Source organism: Eumetopias jubatus, unplaced genomic scaffold (assembly GCF_037043125.1).
Source record: "Eumetopias jubatus isolate StellerSeaLion01/CBP00866 unplaced genomic scaffold, mEumJub1_p1.0 scaffold_2, whole genome shotgun sequence".
Classification (NCBI taxonomy): domain Eukaryota; kingdom Metazoa; phylum Chordata; class Mammalia; order Carnivora; family Otariidae; genus Eumetopias; species Eumetopias jubatus.
The window spans coordinates 110,144,512-110,167,169 of NW_028274808.1; the positions used below are offsets into that span (position 1 = coordinate 110,144,512).

Genomic DNA, 22,658 nt, shown 5'->3' on the forward strand with positions numbered 1-22,658 from the left:
CACATCAGGCTCCCTGCTCAGCAGGGAGTACTTCTCCCTTTCCCCTAGAGCTCCTCCCACTGCTCATGCCCTCTGTCAAATAAAAAAAATAAGACTTTAGCACAAAAAAAGGAAAATGTAGGGATGGCAGGGTGGCTCAGTCGTTAAGAGTCTGCCTCCGGCTCAGGTCATGATCCTGGGGTCCTGGGACAGAGCCCCGCATCGGGCTCCCTGCTCTTCGGGAGGCCTGCTTCTCCCTCTCCCACTCCCCCTGCTTGTGTTACTGCTCTCTCTGTCTCTGTCAAATAAATAAAATCTTTAAAAAGGAAAATGTAATTGTTGGTAATGAAAAGTTATATACCATTTTGGACTATTTCAGACACAGTATATAAACTTTTGGGGTGCCTGGGTGGCTCAGTTCGTTAAGTGTCAGCCTTCAGCTGGGGTAGTGATCCTAGGGTCCTGGGATCGAGCCCCACATTAGGCAACTTTTTTTTTTTTTAATTTTATGTAGGCTCCATGCCCAATGAGGAGCTTGAACTCATGACTCTGAGATTAAGTCATATGTTCTACCAACTGAGCCAGCCAGGTGCCCCTAAAAGATATCTTTGCCCCAACAATTCCTATTCCAGAAATCTATCCTGCAGATATACTCACACACATCAACACAGGAGGACATGATGTTCACTGCAGCGTTGCTCTTAGTAGTAAAAAAGAGCAGACAACTACAAGTTTAATGGAAGCACGGTTATATAAACTACAGTATATCACTACCATGAGATGCAAAACATTGGCTGGAATGAATAAAATAAGGAAGAAAGGACGGAAGGTGGGAGGGCAGGAAAGGGGGACGTATTACAGTTGTTATGTGTGGTCTTTAGAGTAAGAGAAACTGAGCTTAAATCTCAGACTAGCTATTATAACCTTTGGTAAGTGCTTCAGGTTCAACAACTACTAACAACAGACAATGGGCAAGGAGTGAGCGATACTGAGCTAATGCAAGGTGCTTAAATAAAATTGGTTTTGCAGTTAAGAAAACAAATCCCACTGAAATGCATAAAGACAGGTACATAAGCAGGCACTTAAAAAAAGGGGGGGGGGAATGTGAATAGGAGAATCATCAAGTACAGAAAAAAAAGTATCTCTCATGCAAGTAAATCATAACATCTGCCCTTGGGGAACAACCTGAAACATACATTCAGTTCAACTCAACTAAACAGTATCTATTTAGCAGTTAATATGTGCTAAGTGTTGGATAAAAAGGAAATTCACTCACCCGAAAGATTAAAGGTTCACAGAAACCTTGGAAGGTCATTCAAAATTGTGACTTAGATTTCAGGAACTATCCCAGATCATCTGGAGCTACTTGTATCATTTACATTCTATCATAATTATGTTGGCTTATCTGTCTTCCCCAAGGCTGTATACTCAAGGGCAGAGCACCTTACCTCTTCTTCGTATCTCTAAAGTCTATAGTGTCAGTGTCTAATATGTAGTAGGGGCTAAATAAATATTCCTTTAATTAAATGAATTAAAGAATAAACAGAAGAATAAACAAACAAATGGGGTGTCTCCTCCACCTTTTTTGTTTGTCCTAAGGAGTTACCTAACAAAGTATATAACTTTACTCTTTTTTGTTTATGGTCTCTACCTACCGCTGGACTATAAGGCCCACGAAGAGGGATCTTTGTCTGATTTGCTTCACTAGCATCTCCCAAGTGCTAAAAGTGGCCAAAGATAGTTGTTGAATGAGCACTAATCTTGTTCTAAAAAACTGCCAAGGGGAAAATTTCTGAAATTTTACTTGATAACCTTTCCAAAGTCACCTTAAGAGAGTCCTCACTGATATCAACAGAATCCTTGAAGTAGACATCCTAGTTTTGATTCTTCTGTAACATATGAAGCATATTTGGTCATAATCCTCATAATAAGGTTTAGCAACTATTTACAGATCTTTGTTAGATTTCCTTCATGGAGAGAGCAAAAAGGAGTCAATGGCAATTTGCTAGATACCTATTTTTACTAGTAATAAGCCACTGTCATCCCTGCTACTGAGGCAGCCAATCTCCTAGAATCCTTGGCCCACAGAAGTAAATAGTTTCCTGACTTTGGGTCTTCCACAATGCATAGAATGGGCACCTAATTAGGCCCACTTCTGGACAAAGCTGATGGAACTACAAATGGTTTGTAGCCCAAGGAAATAAACCCCTTGGCTGTCCAGATTGTTTCCGATATTCTTATAAGGGATTAAGATGCTAGTCATGAATAGACCCTGTTCAGTTCTCAGAAGGCCTTAAATATGCCAGGTCTGAGATTTTTCTGAATAAAATGATAAGAGAGTTCAGTTATGCTTAAGGCTGATTCTTAGAAGATTTTTTTCTCGCTGTGTTCACAGCATCTGGTACATTTTATTTTGTCTAACCTCATTTATGAGAAACAAACTCAATACTTTTAAAGTTTTAACATTTTAATTGGAAATAGTTCATATGGCCAATTCAGTGGAAGCTCAGATAAGCAAAGTGCAATAAACAGAATGAAATATCACACATAAGTCTCTGTATAAATCAACATGGAAAGATATTTGAAAAGGAAAAAACAAATTACAAAATAAGTAGAGTGAGTGCATTGTCATTTTTTCTAAACTATGTAGTATTATTTTTGCAAATGTTATTGTTTTCGTAATACAAAAACAAAATTAAATGATAATGTTCAGAACATTTACTAAATCACTTTGTGGTCGATTTGTGTAAGATATTGTCAGCAAATAAAATGTTTTTAATGAAAAACTGTGGTATACAATTTACTTGTCTGAAGAAAAAGTCTTACTTACAAATTAAAGAACAATTAACATAGGTTTCAGAAAAACTATTACTACCAAAATAAAATGGATTTCCTAAGAAAAGTTCAAGTGTCCAGTGAAATCTTAAGAGGTGACCCAAAACCGGTTCTCAATCATATTCAGAAAATCTAATATGTTTACTTGCTTGTTGAGTCTTTGCAAGTCTAATCTTTTCAGCTTTGGTGATTAACTGTGGAGAAAGAAATTAGAAATTATAACGTATTGTATACCTAAAACAAAAAGATAATCATGAGTAAAAAATTTCACAACTATCAGTTTGAATAAAATTTTTTTAAAAGAGAGAAAGGTAGACGAATGAGATAAACTAAGCTTAGGCCAAATCAATTACAGAGAGAACTGTTTGGGATTATGGTTTATTAAGTATAATAGATATTACATCTTAGAATCACTAAAACACTCCCACTGTCCTTCCACATCACTGAGAATTTTTCAATTAAAAACAACCACTCCATCCTGGAAATTTTTAACCTTTTAGGAAGGTTCAGCACCCATATTTGTTAGTTGTTTCATATCCCCTTGGGCTTGAGTATTAATTACTTGAGTAATCATTATTTGAATGAAGACAGTGTATTTTGGGCTGAGTGCTACATAAAGGTTTGCTTATAAATTTGAAAATTAAAATATTCCAACTAAGGATCTGCTATTAAGAGTAGTTATTATTTATTATACCCTTACATAAATATTTTTTTAATTTTATTTTTAATTTTTTTTTAAAGATTTTGTTTATTTATTTGACAGAGAGAGAAAGCTAGAGAGGGAACACAAGCAGGGGGAGTAGGAGAGGGAGAAGCAGGTTCCCCACCAAGCAGGGTGCCCAATGCGGGGCTTCATTCATGGCCTGAGCCAAAGGCAGACAGTTAACGACTGAGCCACTCAGGCACCCCTCATTTTTAAAAATTTTAAAGAGATTTTATTCTTAAGTAATCTCTATACTCAACATGGGGCTTGAAATCACAACTCCAGGATCAAGAGTCACGCATTCCACTGACTGAGCCAGTTAGATGCCCTTTTAATATTTTTAAAGAAGGCAAATGAAATTATGTGGAATGTAGAAGACCATTTAAGATGGCTAAATATTCCAAAAGTTTTCTTGATGTAAAAATTTTAAATATCTTCTGTAGCTTTGAAAGAAATGAAAATCTTGTTCTATTAAAAATACAGATTCTAATTAAGTATTCACTAGAGGTTCATTAAAGTGGTGACTGTGGCCATTGGCAGGAAGTCACTTTTATTTTTTAGTTTCTTAAAATGTTTACTAAATCATTAAAAGTTTACTTAAAAGTTAAAGAGTGTGAGTCAGCCTATAGATAGACTGGCTGGACAAGTTAAAAAAAACAAGTATTTAACGAAAAAATTCAAATATAACTCTGTTCACATATTTTGTGAATTCTGCCTTTACCTGCTACTGAATATCTGACTATGGGTAATTTGTAGCGAAAAGACCTTGGTGATAAAAACATTTCAAATATGCTTTAAAAGATAAAGACAAATGAGAAAAGACTCACTCTGTTTCCAGTAGCTGTTATCTAATTTTACCAATGTGCTCAGGGTGATAGGGAAGACAACAAAGGCTTGGTCTAGCAAGAGTGAGTGAGACCCTATCTGGCAGATATTTCCTTCATCTTACTATCTTTTCTGAGAGGTCTTTACCCACAAAGAATAACTTTTTCCTTCACTTATTCCTCTTTCTGTCTTTTAATTCTGTATAAACTGATTGGGGCTTAGGAAACTGTCCCCAGTCTCCTTCTACTTCATAAGGTGAAAATTAATTTAGTATCAGTTTATTTATTTATTATCAGGATTTATTATCAGTGCTTTTCTTCAATTCAATTATGGACCAAGTAATATAACATTACTGTGGAAACGTAAAGCTGTCGTATGAGAAAAGTGCTAATGTCATACTTTCAGCTGCTAAAATTTTTTCTAAATATGTAACTCCCTTTAATAAGGTGCTTTACTCCCAGCATTCTAGCTTTAATAGCCTCCTTACCTTCAAGGCTTCTGCAGTTTCTGCTGCTTGTGCCTGGAAAGCTGTGCCTTTAAAATCTCTGGCTTGCTTGCTCACATTAAGTGTCTTAATGTCACTTTCAGAGAACTTCCTGGACAACCTCACCTGATGGAAAGCTATCTCATGATACCCTTTGATTATTTCTACACAATACCTGTCATCACCTGTCCTAAACTGTTCATCTGTAAACTTCATGAAACCAGGGAACTGTGTTACTCCTGGCTCTATCCCCAGTTCCTAGAACAGTGGGCAACAAAAATGAGCACTCAAAAAATATTAATTAAATAAATTATCAAAAAAGTCGACTGCATACTAATTGTCTCCTCTGAAAAGCCTGTACAATACCTACTTTGTGTGGTGCCATATTTTCACTTTGTGATAGAAGTCTACTTTCATAGTTTCAGCTACGATCCTATACTGTTTATGAAACAAATCACGCTAAGAAAAAGCTTGGTGGTACAATAGATAAATGAGATCAGAAAACAACTTTCCAACTGAATAACAGAGCTATACATTGTTTTCCAACCCAATTTATAAAACTCCCTAGTCAGTGTTTATTTCCTCGCCTTTAATTTATGGAGATCAGATCTTTCTGGAAAACAAAATGACTAATTCCTACTTTTAAAAACAGACACAACTTAAATGAAACTTCACACCAATTAGGATAACAATTACTTAACAAAGTGATTTCATTTTAGTCGTGAGTGCTGGATCAATGATTTTAACATTTAAATAATCTCAAGCAGGCTTTGAAATTAACACCTCATAGACCTGAATGAGTCTTTAGGGAGGAAGGAGGCCTTCCCACATATCAGCAAATTCAGTCTGTATTCATGCAAACAGAATTAACAAAGACCAGTAGGAAACCTCCCCCGCACCCAAATAATCTTAAATTCCAATGAATCCTAGGCAATGCAAGGCTGATGAAAAAGCACTAGATTTTTATGTAATAAAACAAAAATAGAATTAGAATCCTAAATCAACAAACCTAAAATACAGAAAGTATGATTTTAAGTGCTAATAAATCATAGAAGAATGCATAACTTTTGATATTTTTCTAATAAGCATTTAAAAATTTTGATAATAGTATTAGTTTTTATGTGCCCTAATTTGTCCTAAGCACTTCAAGATGTACTAATCTTTTACACATATAATAATGTTTTAAAAGAATAAACGTTACAGCTCACAAGCAACAGTAAGTATGATAAATTACTCGGTGTCATTTAAAACAAAATTACTGAGAGTTTTGCTTTAAATTATTTCATGTATTTAAGCTTGTTTCCTTCACTTGTTGAGTATTCTAGAGAAAAAGGAATTAAACTTATCTTTGCTACAGCAAACTTTATTCATAAAGTTTCCCAGTATTATCTGGTGGAGGCTCCTATCTTTAAAAACTACACTCTCAAATATGTTGTGTTTTACCATTAAGACAATCTTGAAATAATCATTTACTACCAAACTACAAAACACAGCAGCAAGAATCAATACTGTTTAAATTGCCACCACTAGTTACAGTAAAAAAAACAAGAAAACTCTCAATTATGCACCCCTACGGGGAAAATAATTCTAATTTCATGTATTTCAAAATCTAAAAAAACAAGTATTCTCTCACAATCTAAAATGCAGTATATACCAGGTAAATCTTTGTTGTGTCTAGCAAAACCAAGGTTATTTTAGGGCTACACATTACTGACTTTCAGAAAACATTCAAGCGAATGCTGAATTTAGGCTACTGAACAACAACAAAAACCAAAAAATGAATTACCTTCTCAGTGCCTCTTTTCTTTTCACGAGGCTGATTAAGTTTGGCCTGCCTATCTACCAAAATCTTCTGCCAATACCTCTGCTCATGGTCACCTTAAAAAGAAAAAACGACAATCACTGATACATATGAAGAAATGTATTCAAGGCATTAATCACATTTCAATAAAAAAACTATAGTTGTCTGATTATATTTAATACTACTTTATGCATATCAGAATATGAAAATTAAACTAATCTTACTAGCCAAACTCAGAAAATACAACACAATCACCCCTAGATAAGAATTATTAAAAAAAAAAAAAGATTCTACGAATTTTTACCAGAAAGGATCTCGAGGTTCCAGCAGTGTTTCTTTTTAATTTCTGTATATGCGTTTATTACAGCTTGAGCATCCTCAGGAGTTTTAAATCTAGCATGGCACTCTGTATCTCCTTCTAGCAAATCAACATAAACAACTTCCGAGATTGCTGCCAAAGTATCCTGCATTAGAATTTAGAAAGACTTTAAATAAATAATAAAAAAGTTTCACAATAATCTTAAAATTATTCCCATGGTTGTGACAGAATGTACTATATAAGTCAGCCATATACAGTTTAAAATGAGGAATGACTATCCACGTTAACATTTCTTCTAAAATATACACAAATATCTTTTAATGATTTTTTATTTTTAACTAATCTCTACTCCTGATGTGGGGCTCGAATTCAAAATCCCAAGATCAAGAGTCGTACACTCCACTGACTGAGCCAGCCAGGCACCGGTAACACACACACAAATACTCTTAAAAATTGACTTGAACAAAGTTGGGAACTCCAATCATAACTTTCTTTTAATCAAGCACAATCCTAAAATATTAACTAGAATGGCAACACTGCACAAGGACAACAGATTTGTAGAGCAGAATGTACAAGTAATTTCCCCCAAATGCCAGATAAGAGGGTTCCAAGTCTCAGTGCAGTTACAATGAATGAAATTAAAAAATAAAAAACCCACAATGGATTGGTGGACAAGGTGTTTACACTCATCTATACAAAATCACTTATGACCTAAAATGAAAAAAATTAAATTTTGACTCATGAAAAAGTTTCCTGGGAACCTACAAAAATTCTAGGTTCCCGAGTAGATCTCTGGGATTATAGCTCAAGAGCTCATACTTTCTATTTTTTTTTTTTTTTAAGATTTTATTTATTTATTTGACAGAGAGAGATACATCGAGAGAGGGAACACAAGCAGCGGGAGTGGGAAAGGGAGAAGCAAGCTTCCCGCTGAGCAGGGAGCGCGATGCGGGACTCGATCCCAGGATACTGGGATCATAACCTCAGCCCAAGACAGACGCTTAACGACTGAGCCACCCAGGCGCCCCAAGAGCTCATTCTTCCTGATGAAATACCTAAAGAATCTCCTCTGAACAAGTAGTGGTCAGGCAGCAAGGAAGTTTTACCTATAATGCCTGCTGTGAGGGCAAATTAACGAGATTCCTGCATTTCTAATTATTTTTTCCCAGCATGTTCTTAGGTGTAAACAATGCAATTATGCAGGAATGTTACATAATTCTTCATCAACGTCCATTCAGAAAGCTAAAGATATCACTGGAGATTCCCAGTTTAAAAAAAACGTTTTGCCTACCCTGGCCTCCTTTCTTTTTGACTCAAATTTCAAGCCACAAGGAATTTAGATTACTTTTAGATGTTAGATTTTTAAAGTCTGAATTACAGAAAAACTGAGCAATAGGTGAAAATATTTGATCATAAAACAAGAAAAGTTTAAAACCTACAAAGCCAGGGACTAAGTCTTAACTCACCCCTACTCTTAGCATACTGCCTATCTCAAAGTAGGCACTTAATAAATGATTGCTACTTCAATGAAAAAATAAGATAACTGGAGAGAAATATACTTGCCAATTCCTCCCATTTCCCTATATACTTAAGTACTAAATTTAGACACAAAGCAAGACAAATAATTGGTATCAAGTTGACGAAATTTGATGTATTAGGTGGTGTATTAGATAAATCAAATATAATTGATTTATCAGATAGATTACTACAATTCAAAAGGTATTTACGATATGCACTATGTTAGGCTAATCTCCTGACTAAACCCTTCTTTAAAAGACAAATTAGCCTGGTAATCACAAGGGCAAGTCAGACAACAGTAAATCATCATTGTAACTCAGTTTTTGTTGATTTTGATGATGACAAATGAAGAATGTTTAATTGATACACTATTTAGATAATAAAAAGGTCTTTGGTGAATATAATTAAAGTCTATGACAATTATTCCAAAGAGCAAACTTTACCTAATTTTATTTTTAAATCTTCTGCAACTTGACTAACCACAGCATCATTTACATCCTGTTTTTAATCCTTCTGACCTGAAATTCTATACTGCTACCATACTCTGAAATTCAAGTTGGTAATACCAATTTGGATCTGCCAAATTCCTCATCAATATCATAAACAGAATCTAAATTTATGTTAGTGATAGCTACAAGATTTTACAGGATAGAAACAGAATTTTAGATAGAGTGTTCACAAGATAATTACAGTGAGAAACCTCATTTATGCAAGTTAAAAAACGTGACTGGTAGGAGTCTATGCAAACCCAAAACATACTGCATGATGATGAATGTCAGTATAACAATTTTAAATATATTTGCTATGCTTAAGGACATTTTACACAGGAATATGTCAATAAGAATGAAATATGTTTTGTTGGTACAAAAGGTTGTTCGAAGATAAAATATGTAAGTAAAAAAAGATTGTAGAGCAATAAATGTAGTAATTTGTAAATTATGTAAAACTCTATTTGCATACCCATACAAAATTTTTTTAGCTTTTCAAAATATTTTAACTTTTCTGTAATTGTTTCACATTTTTAAAACAGCACAAACTGAAAATACAACATTTTAAAAATAAAATTAACAAAAGCTCTTTTCTCCAAAAAATCCTGCATTTCTCCCAGGAAAAAAATTTCTCAATTTCCAAGATGACTAACAAACAAAAATTGTTTATGGTAAGTTAAAAATAAGCATATTATCCCTTTTATATGAAAATAGTCCTGACTTTTTTTAGGTCACAAAATCTTTTAAGAATCTATTGAAAGCTAATGAAAACAAATTACAAACTCTTTAGTTTGCTACAAAAATCAGACAATAGCAGATGATTAAAAGTTTAAAATAATTTCAGATGAACTGTAATGTTGATTAAATCTTCAAAAAGTTTTGACATTATTTTCTAAAACCCATTTTCTCTGAAAACAGATAATGTCCCCTAAATAAGTAATATTATGACAGCATTTTACTATTTTTATTCTTTTAAGTTATAATGACCACAGTAAGGCCTGTTCATTCAACTACACAACAGTCAACTATTAAGGGCACCAAGAAAAATAAGCACAAAGTGCAGTTCTACAGAAAGATGTTTCAACTGTACTCATTGCAAAATCTGATCCAGTGAAGAATTTCATACTGCAGATTTTGCTTGAAGTCAAACACAAGAGTTACTGTGGAATCAAATCCTAGAAGTATTTTTCCAGAGGAATCAATTCTGATTTGATTTTCTTTGTTTTCTATAATGCAAAACATTTTCAGACCAGTAAATTTTAAAGAGGAAAGAGCAACAACTATCCTTGACACACAAAAGCATTACCCTGACTTGTTTCCTGCCAGGTAGAGGCTCAGTGCTAATGATCTTCACAATCACGCCACTCACAAACTGTGGTCCTGCTGCATTAACCTTTTCCTGGGGACAACCCTCTTCACTGTTTGCTGTTGGTTTGCAAAGGAAAGACCAGAAATAAGCCTCTTACACTTAATAATTTAATACTTAGTAGGCCCACTTGAGAATAAAAACAATGATTTCTTAGGCTGATTTAAATAATTCAAATTTACTTAATTTAAATTTAATTGTAAAATAAGTAATTTACTAAAGTATGCTGGATGCCATACTGCTTATTGCAGATTAGCATGAAATAAATACCAAAACTTTTATTACTCTAATTGCAAAGTATAGTTAGAGGAACACTTGTAAAACCTTAAATAAGAAAACCTGCCCCGTTTCCCTTAACCGAATAATAAAGCACTTTACTTAATAAAGAAATAAACAGAATAATATGTAAAATATTCTAGAAACATTATGATTAAAATGTGAAAATTTGTATTTTCAACTTATAAGAATTCAAAATACATCTTAATATATTAGGATAAAATTACAGATGAGAAATTACAATTTTTGTTGCTATAAACTTGCTCAATTCATAAACTAGGTACTCATTACTAAACATGATTAAGAATGCAAACTTAAATCAGTAAAAAAGACACCCTAAGTCTACTATTTTTTTTTAGTCGTCTGTATGACCCAATGTAGGTCTCAAACACATGACCCTGAGATCAAGAGTCGCATGCTCTTCTGGGCCAGCCAAGTGCCACAAAAAAAGAGATTTTATAACAACCATTTCAAATATTCTTATATCAAGCATAAATAGCACATTTGGGATACCATGACAAATCAGTAATTCCTCTAATAACTACCATTACATATTTAAGTTTTTAAAAAATTAAGATTTGGTGCTCGCTTCGGCAGCACATATACTAAAAAAATTAAGATTTATCCTATAATAACTCAGAAATAGTATGTCAGTATATAAATATGATATAATGCTACAACTATCATAGTGCTGTTTACTTTTTTCATTTTTTATCTCAGACGTAGTAGGTACTCCGTTTGTTTCCATTTTTGACTCCAATTTTATTTGTGATATTGTTTTTTTTAAAGAAGCCATGCTGGCTTTTTGCAGTGCTAAATACTCTTTTTTCAAATCCATCCATTCGCTCCTGTAATGAAAAGAATGTACTTTTGAAGTAGTGAACACAGATGAGCAAATAAAAATATCTAAATACATACATTCAGTGTCTTGTAACCACTTCTAACTTTTCCTTCTTTAAACACAAACATTCAAATTACTTCTTGAGTTCTAAGTGATCCAGGAAATATGAAAAGGGGAGTTTAGTTTCCCCTGACCCAACACTGAGATTAATGTTTTAAACTTGGCAATTCATGAATATGCTTCAAATGTCTCTATTTATGAAAACAAAAGCTTTGAATTAATTAGCTAGTAACAATTAGTCATCTTTGGGGGAATAATGGCCGATTATAATTTAAAGATTATTTGTTAAACTGCTTCCAATTTGAGAGAGAGAACATTCCTTATTATTTACTTGAATCAAAAGGAATTTCTAAGAAGAAAAAAACACCCCATGGAAGCATTTTATTTATTTACATACATTTAACATGTAGATGTTTCTTCAAACAGCTAGAGCTTCCCCAGATAGAAACACAATGCCCCTCCAGGCTCCACAGGCGCACTCATTGTTACTCTAATCTATGCCATCAAACCAGCAGATAGGGCCCTTTTTTTTTTTTTTTTAAAGAGGAGGATATCTTGTGGTAATGGTCTTAGCAGTTATTATTGACATCTGTATACTTCAAAAAAAAAAAGTATCCAGACCCACCCAGGATCATACATTCCCTGAGAGCTGATACATTAGAATAACAAAAACCTCTTGTAATGATTCTCTGAGATAAAAAGGCAAAAGGAATTCAGCAGTTAAGAATAGTATAAATACAAGTGCCTGAAGTCCTTGCCTTTTAACCTTCAAGAGGAAGACAGACACTTGGGAGTACGATTCAGGAAAGCTAGGAAAAACTCTCTTCCCAATTCCCAAAGGTATGGTATTTTTCTTCTCTTTTATTTTTTCCTTGGCTTCCACCCCTTGAGTGGATTGGACTCCCTTTAACTTTAACATGGAAGTACTTTCTTTGACTTTTAAAATAGTAAGTGCTTCCATGTTTTAGTAGAAGTGAACCCAAATTCTTCCTCCTGATGTAATATGGCAAGTCCTTGATAGAGCCCAAGGGGATTCCCCTTTGCTTTAACATGGGGGTACCTGCTGTGTAAAACAAAAGTAAGTGCTTCCATGTTTCAGTGGAGGGGTCTCCAAATGGACACAGTTTTATCTCAAAGCTTGCTTTACAGGTTAAAGAATACTAATGATTCACGTTTTCTCCAAGACTGGGCTCCCCACCACTTAAACGTGGATGTACTTGCTTTGAAACTAAAAAAGTAAGTGCTTCCATGTTTTAGTGATGGTAAGTCTTACTTTTACATTTTAGAAGTTCACAAGAGTCCCTCACCGAACTGCCCGTCTGTGGTATACCTAAGCTTTAATTTTAAGTCTGTTAAGGAACACCCTCTACTTTAACATGGAGGCACTTGCTGTGATATGCTGAAAATAAGTGCTTCCATGTTTTAGTGTGGTGGTTCCTTTTTAATTCTCAGTTACCTTAAACCCACAATCTGCAGATCTTGGCTACATGCCATGACTGTTGCTAATATGCAACTCTGTTCAATACAAATTGGAATTGCACTTTAGCAATGGTGATGGAGAGGGTCAATTTTCATCAGAATTGTATCATCTACTTACTTTGAAAGGACTCTTAATGGTATAACCTCTTCTCCCATTTTGTGCCTCTCTTTGTGTTTTTTCTTATGCTTCCTTTTTGCTTTTAAAAGGGATCCATCTTTTACATCTCCAGCATCCTTTTCCTCTTCAGTAGAGACTTCCAAATCTTAATTTTTAAAATATCAAAAAATAAACACAAGTTTACATGTAAGCACCTTTTTATTCATCTTACTAACATTTACCTTAAAGTTGTCGATACCTTTGTTCTCTTTGGAAACTTCTTCTTTTTTAATGTTGTCTTTCTGAGTAATTTTCTTTACTTTTGACCTGGGAGTTGGGTATTCTGCTTCTTCAGATATACTTCTCTTCCTCTTCCCTGTTCTGACTACAGGTAAACTCGATACTTCCTGTCTTTCCCGTTTTTTCTTTTTTTTTGAGGGTGGCTTTTGGGGTTCAGTTGTTTCTACTTCTGATCCCTCAGACGTGGTCCTGGATCTTTTCATTTTACCAACACTCTCCTTACTTGTGTCCATATTTGACTCTTCGGTCTGGATATTGTCTTCCTTCTTCATTCGGCCTTTTTTCTTCTTCTTCTTTTTCTTTTCTTCTGTAACAATACTATCATTAGTTTTCATTTTCCTTCAACTACATTTACTTAAAAATTAAATATTAATTACCTGATACTCGAAGCCCAGGAATGGGCTTATTTTTTACTGTCTTAGGAAATATACCAGGTTTTCTTGGTGCTTCTTCTGGTGGGTTGTTAAGAAACTGAAAAATCAAATTAAAACCAACCAATTTTGTTACTCCTTTGAAACACTTGCTAATTTTTTTGCTTTTCCTTTTAGGTTCTGGACCTACCTCAATAGCTTTTGCTGCTTGTTCTTTTGTTTCAAATTCCACAAAGGCAAATCCCTTTGGATCTCCAGTAGATTTATAATGTGGTATGCTTATATAAACAACGTTGCCACATTTCCCAAATACTCTTTCAATCCAGCTGTGATTAACATTTTTGGGAAGTAATTCCTACAATAAATTAGAAGCAATATTAAATAGAAGTACTTTCTCAAGGTCAATAAATTTTTACTTGTAATATAAAAATGTTTGTCTTTCTTTTACTGCGATCGCCAGCCCTGAACTTTTCTTCTTAAATGGCTTACTTACCACATACACTGTCCTTTCATCCTCATCTTTTGGTCGTTCACCCAGTGGCTTTTTTCTCCTGATTCTGGTGCCTTCTAAGTCCAGCTTTGAAATGGGCACATGAGGTGATTATGTTTTATGGATTTTATTAAACTAATATGATTGTGATTCAATAAATTGTAATGTAACAATTCTTACCTCCACAACAGATGAACTTTTCAGTGCCCTGGCTATTAACTTTCCATCTGTGGTCAATTTTTTCATTTTGTTGAAAGACACGAGGAGTGATATATCAACATCTAACAAATGCAAAAGTTAATACAGAATGTATATATGCTAAACCGGAGTTCAAATGCATTTTGGTAATTAAATCTGCCTCTCTAGGTGTGTAGACTGTCACATAGCTCTTACCTAACCATGAGCTTTTTAGGAGCTCCACCACACAAACTTTAGAATGTCATCAGATAACCCCACAAATGTCTGTCCTTAAAGGCTGAAATGAGCTATAATTTTCATGTGGAAGGAAACCATAATGTATAAAATGTATGCCATTCAGTACATGGCATGGTAATGTCACATTGTGTTAGTATCTATAAACTGGTTGCATTTTACAGTGAAGTAAACTTACATCCATCTCTGGACTTTTCTATTTGTTCTCGAAGAAATCTATCCTTGTGAAGATTTGCATCTCCAAACCAGAAGTCCACTTGCTTAGCAATATCTGCAAGCACTTGTTTAACTCGGGACCGTTTCTTTTTTTCTACTTCTTTTTTCTTTTCACTGCTTTCTTCTTCCATTGTCTTTTCTTGATTTACACTTTCAGTTTCCATTCCTGTTCATTGAAAAAAAATACAGGAAAATATTCAGATTAGCCTTTAATTTGCCCGAGGGCTTAATAGACAAAGTTGGCTGGCAGAGGACAAACTTTGGGGTAACACTTGCAATTAGCCTTGTGGTTTTTTCAATTTTTTGATCTTTTTATGTTACCTGTTTGCTTTTCATTTGCCTTCTTTTTAGTTTTAAATTACCTTCTACATCATAAATCATAGCTTTAGTTTTTGATATACTTTATACTGTACGACCAGATTATCTTCATGTAGTATAAACTCTATATCTGACCAAACTACACTTTTAAGTCATTAAGTCAAAGTGTAAGATTAAGGTAAGGGATTTAGATATTGTCCATCTTGACAAACTCATAAATACACAATCTCCAATGAAGTTGATTCTTGTTTTTGATTAAATTTTTTTAAAGATTTATGTAATATTTTTTTTTTTTTTGAGACAGAGAGGAAAGCATGAGCAAGAGGAGGGGCAGAGGGAGAAATAGGTGCCTTGCTGAGCAGGGAGCCCAATGCGTGGCTCAATCTCAGGACCCCAGGATCAAGACCTGAGCTGAAGGCAGATGCTTAACGGAGCCATCCAGGTGCCCCAAGATTTTATTTTTAAGTAATCTCTGTACCTAAAGTGTGGCTTTAATTTACAACCCCAAGATCAACGGTCCCATGCTCTATACTGACTGAGCCAGCTTGGTGCTCCTTAACTGTTAATTTCTGTTCACTAGAAGCGGAATTCAAATGGTAAGCTTTTTCTTTTCCAGGGGACCTTCCCATCCCAGTGTTTCTTGGACAGCAATTCCCAAGCCCTTCCTTGAGTCACTTTGCATGCCTCTTGTTCCCTCAGCTCTAGCCATACTGGTGGTCATCTAGCTTTTCCTAAAATTTAGCTGGCAAATCTTCAACTGAGGGCCTTCTGAATTTGCTGTTCTCACTCAAACACTTAACCCCTAGATAACATGGCTTGTTCCCTTACTTGGTAAGTCTTGTTCAAATGTCACCTCAATGAAGTCTACCACAGCCATATTTAAAACTTCAAATTTCTGGACAGATACTCTTTATCTCCCTTATTTTTTCCCATTACACTTACCTTCTAACGTTATTGTACAATTTTTATTCTTTTTCCTTCCTAGAATGTAATATTAATGAAATCAGGTTTTTGTCTGTTTGTTTACTGATGCATTCCCATTCCCTGGCACAGAGTAGTCACTCAAAAATTTGTTGAATGAATTATCATCTTCACTGAATCACTAGAGGTACATACACAAAAATAAGTAAATGAACAAAGGCCTGAGATGGTGCAGGTCTGCCTGAGAAAAACCCCTAAACATGGTTTTCCCATACTGTATTTCCCAGGCTCCCATAATAGGGTTTTCATGGGCACAGGAGAGTTAAGACATACGGAGAGAGTTTTTTCTGTCTCCTCTGTTGCACCATGGTGGGAGCCACTCTTAGTTGGTATGCAGGCCTTGAACCTACGCAACCAGAATGACATCTGAGATCTGTGGGAAATAGGGGCTAAGGCTTTTACATATCCAGGTGACTTAAAACCACTTTGGCCCTTACCTGTGTTAGTCACACGTTTGTTGTAGGTAAAGGGGGGGGGAAGTAGATTTGGATTAATTGTGGAGTGTGTGTAAGTGCTGGCGCTGGGACTCCAGATGAGACGAAGATGCTGTCCCTACTATCTCTTCTGCCTTGTGGCCTTCTTTTAAGATTTTATTTATTTGTCATATTTGTCACAGAGAGGGTGAGAGAGCACAAACAGCGGGAGCAGCAGGCAGGAGAAGCAGGCTCCTGCTGAGCAAAGAGCACGATGCAGAACCTGATCCCAGGACCCTGGGATCCCGACCTGAGCCGAAGGCAGACGCTGGACCCACCAAGCCCACTGAGCCACCCAAGCGTCCCTGCCTTGTAGCCTTCTTTAACAGCAGTAAACATAGTATCAAAGCCTACTTGGACCCCTTCAGGCTGTCAGCCAGAATCAGTGACACCAGCAGCAATGGGGCAGAGAGTAACACATAGAAAATGTGTTTCAGAGTGACATCCAGTAATAGAGTACAAAGCCATTAAGGCATTTCACTTCCAATCTCCAACTAAACTTGCATTCTCACCAAAATCAACGGAAGAGTATTTTGGCACTTTTAAAACAGGCTGCAGTTGATTAACCAAGTGCCAATTTTGGAAAATATGCAAGTAAAGAAGTATTTATTGATATGCATATAAATTGGAGCTACTCATCAGAATTAATTATTCAAAAAAAACCCAATTAGGTGTCATTTAGTGCTGAATAACCATATTCCTCACCCCGTATTCTCCCTTTAACCCATCCTGTCAGGCTTCCCTTTCCACCATTCTAGTGAAACTGAAAACAGTGATCTCTACTGACTACTGGACCCCTCAGCAGTATCTGCAGTTAAACTCCCTCCTTGAAAACATTTTCTTCATTTGGCTTCCAGGAGAGTTTTCCTCCTTCTCAAATTCCTTTTCTGGACCATCCTACTTTGCTCTACCTTTATATGCTACCCCGAATTGCATTCTGTCCCGGGTTCCCTTTTTATCTCCACACATATCCTTTATGAGAGTCTCTGACTTTAAGCTCCCTAGTTCCATGCTGATGTTTCACAAATCTGTATTTTCCAGCACTGACTTCTCCCATTAGTTCCCTCCATTCCAATATTTAATTGTCCATTTGACATCTCCACTTATTTACCTTAAGTATTTCTCTTAAAATGGCTAAACTGAACTATGAAATTTTAACAAATCTAAATTTGCCTTGTTTTCCCCATCTTGGAAAACACCAATCACAATATTGCTGAGAGCCCAAAATTCCAAAATCCTTCTTTTCGTCATACGCCACAACAAGTCCAGGAGCACTGTTAGGTCTACCTTTATAAAACATATGCTGAATAACGATACTTTTTATTTCTTTTATCACAACCACTTGGTCCACGGTATCATTGTGTCTTGCCTGAACTAGTGCAAGTACACTGTAACTTGTGCTTATTTCTACTCTTCTTTTTTTTTTTTTAAAGATTTTATTTATTTATTTGAGAGAGAGAATGAGATAGAGAGAGAGAGAGAGCACGAGAGGGAAGAGGGTCAGAGGGAGAAGCAGACTCCCTGCTGAGCAGGGAGCCCGATGCGGGACTCGATCCTGGGACTCCAGGATCATGACCTGAGCCGAAGGCAGTCACTTAACCAACTGAGCCACCCAGGCACCCTATTTCTACTCTTCTTTCATTATCATCAATTCTCTAGACAGTAGCCAGAATAATCATCTAAATATGTAAGCCAGAGCATGTCAATCTCTCAGAAAAAATCCTCCAAACGTTTCTTATCATACTCAAAATCCAAAGTCCTTACTGTGGTCTACTAGGCACTATTCGATCTGGCCTGGGGATATCTAACTTCATTTCTTACAATTCCTTCCAACAGGCTCACTCCAACTATGATATACTATTGCTCAAACATGCTAAGGCCATTCCCATTTCAAGGCCTTTGCTCTTGCTGTTCTGTTTACCCTTCCCACCACATCTGTAGGGATTACTCCTCTCTTCATTCAGGTGTCTATAAATGTCACTTTCTCAAAGATGCCTTTCTTTCACTCACTCTGAAACATTTCTGCTCTGACACTCTTAACACTACCCATTCCGTTACCACTTTGTATCCTCTTGTTGCTACCTGTAATTATAATTTCATTGTCTGTCTACCCCACTAGAATGCAAAAACTAGGAAGGCAGGGACTTTAGCTTGATCACAACCTAAATGTTTGTTAAATAATTAATGTATTTAAAAGGATCTCATACTGCAAAGTGTTAGGTATTTCAAGTTGTTTTGAAAGGGGGTAGATGTTTATAAATAAAATACAAATGAAAGCTACAAATTATCAATACAGCAGGATCCAATGCTAACTTTCCCTTTTGCAAAAACTCCACAAATTATAAAGGACAGACAACCAGCTCTCCAATTCCTTTCCTTGTTAGAGCCACCATCTAAGGAAATAAGAGGACAGAAGCACAGAAAATAAAAATTTTCCTGAAATCAGATTTTTTTTCCATCATTCTCATCTCAGAGACCTTCCTTCCTTCCCTCACTTAAGGGTTATTTTTGTGACTTGGAAAATTAAGTTCTAAAACTCTTGCCTAGTGCGCCTAACATATGTCTGCAATCTGTGATCTTAAGAAATATATTCTGTAGATAATCAAATATACCTTCATATATATAAAAGGAAGATTCGATTAACACAAAGTAACAAGATATGGTACAATTTACCTTCCCAGTGGAAAGGCTGGGGGGCGGAATCAGGAAGTTACTTTTTTCAGTCTTGATCTTGTAAGTCTACTTTCTCACACACTTGATAAAATGTAACATTATTACCATTTTATCATTTATCAATCCGTCACTAAGTCCTACCAATTCAACTTTTGGAACGGCTTTTATCTCCCTCCAGTATTTTCCACGAGTGTCACTATAATATGGGAACAGTTTATAAACTGTTCTAGAAGTCATTTATCCTTCTCATAAGCTGTGTAACTTGTCTAAAACACAGACCTAATTTTATGATTTTAATGTTAAAACTTTCAACCTTAAAAATTCCTTAGCACCTTCTTATAACAAGTGTAAAAATTGTTGGAGTCAGGGACATCTAACTGGCTTCTAAACAGGGGCTTTAAACAAATAAAGTATGGTGTAACAATGGCAGTTACTTTACATATATTGTTTTAAATCCTCACAAACACAATTAGGTGGTTTCTTCCACCTTTTTTTTTTTTTTAACAGAGACTTAAAGATCAAGGGAATTGATCAAAACTAGCTGGGTAAAAACAAGCTTGGGTAAGCAAATGAGCTCTGTTAAGTCTGACTCCCTCATATTTGCCTACCTTTTAGTAGAACCTTTTTAGCCTGTCATGATGCATTCTATGTTCTGACTCAAATATTCTTAACCTAAAGTCCATGGAATTTTGGGTGAGTTTCAAACATTCTTGTGAATTCTGTGAAATTGTTAAGAGATTTTAAACGGAATTTAAATATAAATTAATATAAAGTGAATATATGCCAAACATTTCAGTAATTAATCAAGGAACAAGTTAAGTGTTACAAACTGGTTCGGGGAGGGGGCGCTTGGCTGGCTCAGTCAGTAGAACATGAGACTCAATCCCAGGGTCGTGAGTTCAAGACCCATGCTGGGTGTGAGGACTACTTAAAATAAATAAATAAATAAATTTAAAAATATCATACTAAAAAAAAAAAAAACTATTTCAGGGGCACCTGGGTGGCTCAGTCATTGGGTGTCTGCATTCGGCTCAGGTCATGATCCCAGGCCGCATCGGACTCCCTGCTCGGGGGGAGGCATGCCTCTCCCTCTCCACTCTCCCTGCTTGTGTTCTCTATCTCGCTGTGTCTCTCTGTCAAATAAATAAATCTTAAAAAAAAAAAAAAAAAAAACTACTTCGAAGGAGAATTAAAATATATAAACAATCAGGAACACTGAAAGGAATTTGTTAATAGATGCAAAAACGGTTAGGGCAATAATTGCAAAATTAATTACAAGACTAATTTCCATTATAATCATTTTCTACAACTTCCATAAACGTAAAATACCTCAATGACAATGAAGAAGATAACCTGGAAGTGAGCTAGACAAGATACCCAGTATTTCTTTTCTTGGCCATTTCAAGGTGTTTTTACAATTTCCCAACAAAATTACACGTGAAATGTTTTGCCATGTGCATGTATCTTCCTGGGAAGCTCATCCACAGCCTTCATCGTTCTTAGAGGAAATGGTGCGTCAAAAACGTTGTCACTGTTCTAGTCACGGCCGACCATTCAGAGGCACCAGAACACCCTTGCCTGTGTGTCTTTACTTTTTTGAATTAGTCTTGTTTTACTTACTTGCCTTATAAACCCCTATTCGATTTTCAAGGCCCACGTTAAATGGCATCTTACTCAATGTAGCTTTCTACAACCACGTCTCCCCTAATTTGTCTCCTTACCCATTTTCCCTCAAGCACATTAGGGCGCTCAGTACACTTCACTAGACACTTGTAATTTGTTAGCTCCCTTCCGTAACTGGATTTTCCGATTCTTTGATGACAAAAACTAGAATCCTGAAAAAGAAAATGACTAACTTTAAAACAAGTCCTAACATTCGCTACCGTTTGGCCGCCAAGGCTCAGATCTAGGAAGTAAAGCAATTTTACCCTTGGCTAAGGCTCACCTCGGCACCCGTCCTTTCCCAAGTACGCCGCCAAACGCCGGGCAGGCCCCCAATCTCCCAAAGCCGGACAATACACGCCCCCAACCTCTGAAAACTGGAACTACAAGGGCGCCCAAAGGACTTTTGCGCATGCGTACAGAGAACTGGCACAAGCAAACTGATGGGTTTGTGGGAGGGGACGAAGTGAAAGGGACGACAGAAGATAGAATGGAGTGCGTTAAAAAGGACTCAGAGGAAATGAAACCTCAGTCAACCTGAGCGACACTATCTACGGACTACTTGGAACTTACTCCGTTCAATTCCCAAAATACCGGGCCGGTGATGGCGTCCTTCAACCTTTTCGGCTCCAGATGCTTGTAGTCCTGGTTTCCGCGTCATAGGATGAGCGACACCGCTCTCCCGTACGCCTTGGAAAAGATGAGCACGGGACGGTGCGTCCGTCGCTTACGTCGCGGGCGTGAGCTGGCGCTGGGGGCGGGGCGTTGGATTACCCGGCTGGCCAAGGAGGCTCGCAGACAATGAAAAGTTTGATTGGCGGTTTGAAAACGCCGGTTCTGGTGGGCGGGCTGAGTATTGGGTCCTGATCTGGTGCGGTCCCAGGTTAATGACGTCACAGTCTTTCGCGGGAGAAATTCGAAAGTGGCTTTTATGGACAGGTGAGGTCAGTTGTTTCCTCGGAGTGAGGGTGTATAGGCAAAGGGATTTGAGCGAGAGGAGGCGTCGCAATTTAGGGCAAAGGGTTGAAAGACTATTCCGCCAGAAGCGGACCGTTGCTGGTGCTATATGGAACCAGGTTTGGATAGTGACAGTCACAGCTTGCTCCGAATCTCTAAAATTGGTGCCTCGTCTTTACCGCTTTCCCCAGCCTCTGCTTTGCAGTTTCCGCGTTAAGCGTAAGGACCAGAGAGGGTTTTGGTGTTTGCATTTAGGACTGACAGAGGGTCAAGTCTCATTGCCATTTGGTTACACAGAGTCATGGTAATTACTATTTTGGCAAATGTTGGCTTCTCTTGGTTATTTGGACTGAATGGCTTCTTAACAGAATATTGGGTTCGAGACTCTGGAACTTTTAAATCTGAACCATTCTAAAGGTCCTGCTTGTTCCAAAACAAAAAGACCAAAAACATCTTAAAAGGAAGAATGGCTCATATTTTGTTGAGAACACCGAATTTTATATATGAATGTATAAAGCAGCGTAAGGACGTGTGGGAATATATATGGTTGGGGGGGTATGTGTGCATGTCTGTGGTTATATAATTACCACATCTGAGGTCTCCATACCGCTTTAAAAACTTTGTACATTAAACTTCCGCCCGTTAGAGGTGGGTGAACACTTGATGTGGCTAGATGAAGACTTTAAGAAATTTTTTTTATATTTGCACTTAAAT

The 22,658-nt window shown here is 36.4% G+C and overlaps 1 protein-coding gene across 2 annotated transcripts; it reads right to left on the minus strand.

The window, feature by feature from the left end:
• Window positions 1-2,495: 2,495 nt before the first annotated feature.
• LARP7 (La ribonucleoprotein 7, transcriptional regulator) lies at window positions 2,496-21,713 on the minus strand. Of its 2 annotated transcripts, none has more exons than XM_028121334.2 (13): window positions 21,561-21,713; window positions 14,843-15,046; window positions 14,413-14,513; window positions 14,236-14,319; window positions 13,933-14,097; window positions 13,749-13,842; window positions 13,331-13,675; window positions 13,093-13,237; window positions 11,294-11,442; window positions 10,259-10,377; window positions 6,932-7,091; window positions 6,613-6,704; window positions 2,496-3,008 (listed from the first exon to the last, which is right to left on the minus strand). In XM_028121334.2, the coding sequence occupies exons 1-13, from the start codon at window positions 21,646-21,648 to the stop codon at window positions 2,928-2,930; spliced, it is 1,827 nt and encodes a 608-aa protein (XP_027977135.1). In that variant the 5' UTR covers window positions 21,649-21,713; the 3' UTR covers window positions 2,496-2,927. The 2 variants fall into 2 exon arrangements, with proteins under 2 accessions (XP_027977135.1, XP_027977134.1); XM_028121333.2 differs by having other exon boundaries at window positions 2,503-3,008; window positions 13,331-13,678.
• Window positions 21,714-22,658: the final 945 nt, after the last annotated feature.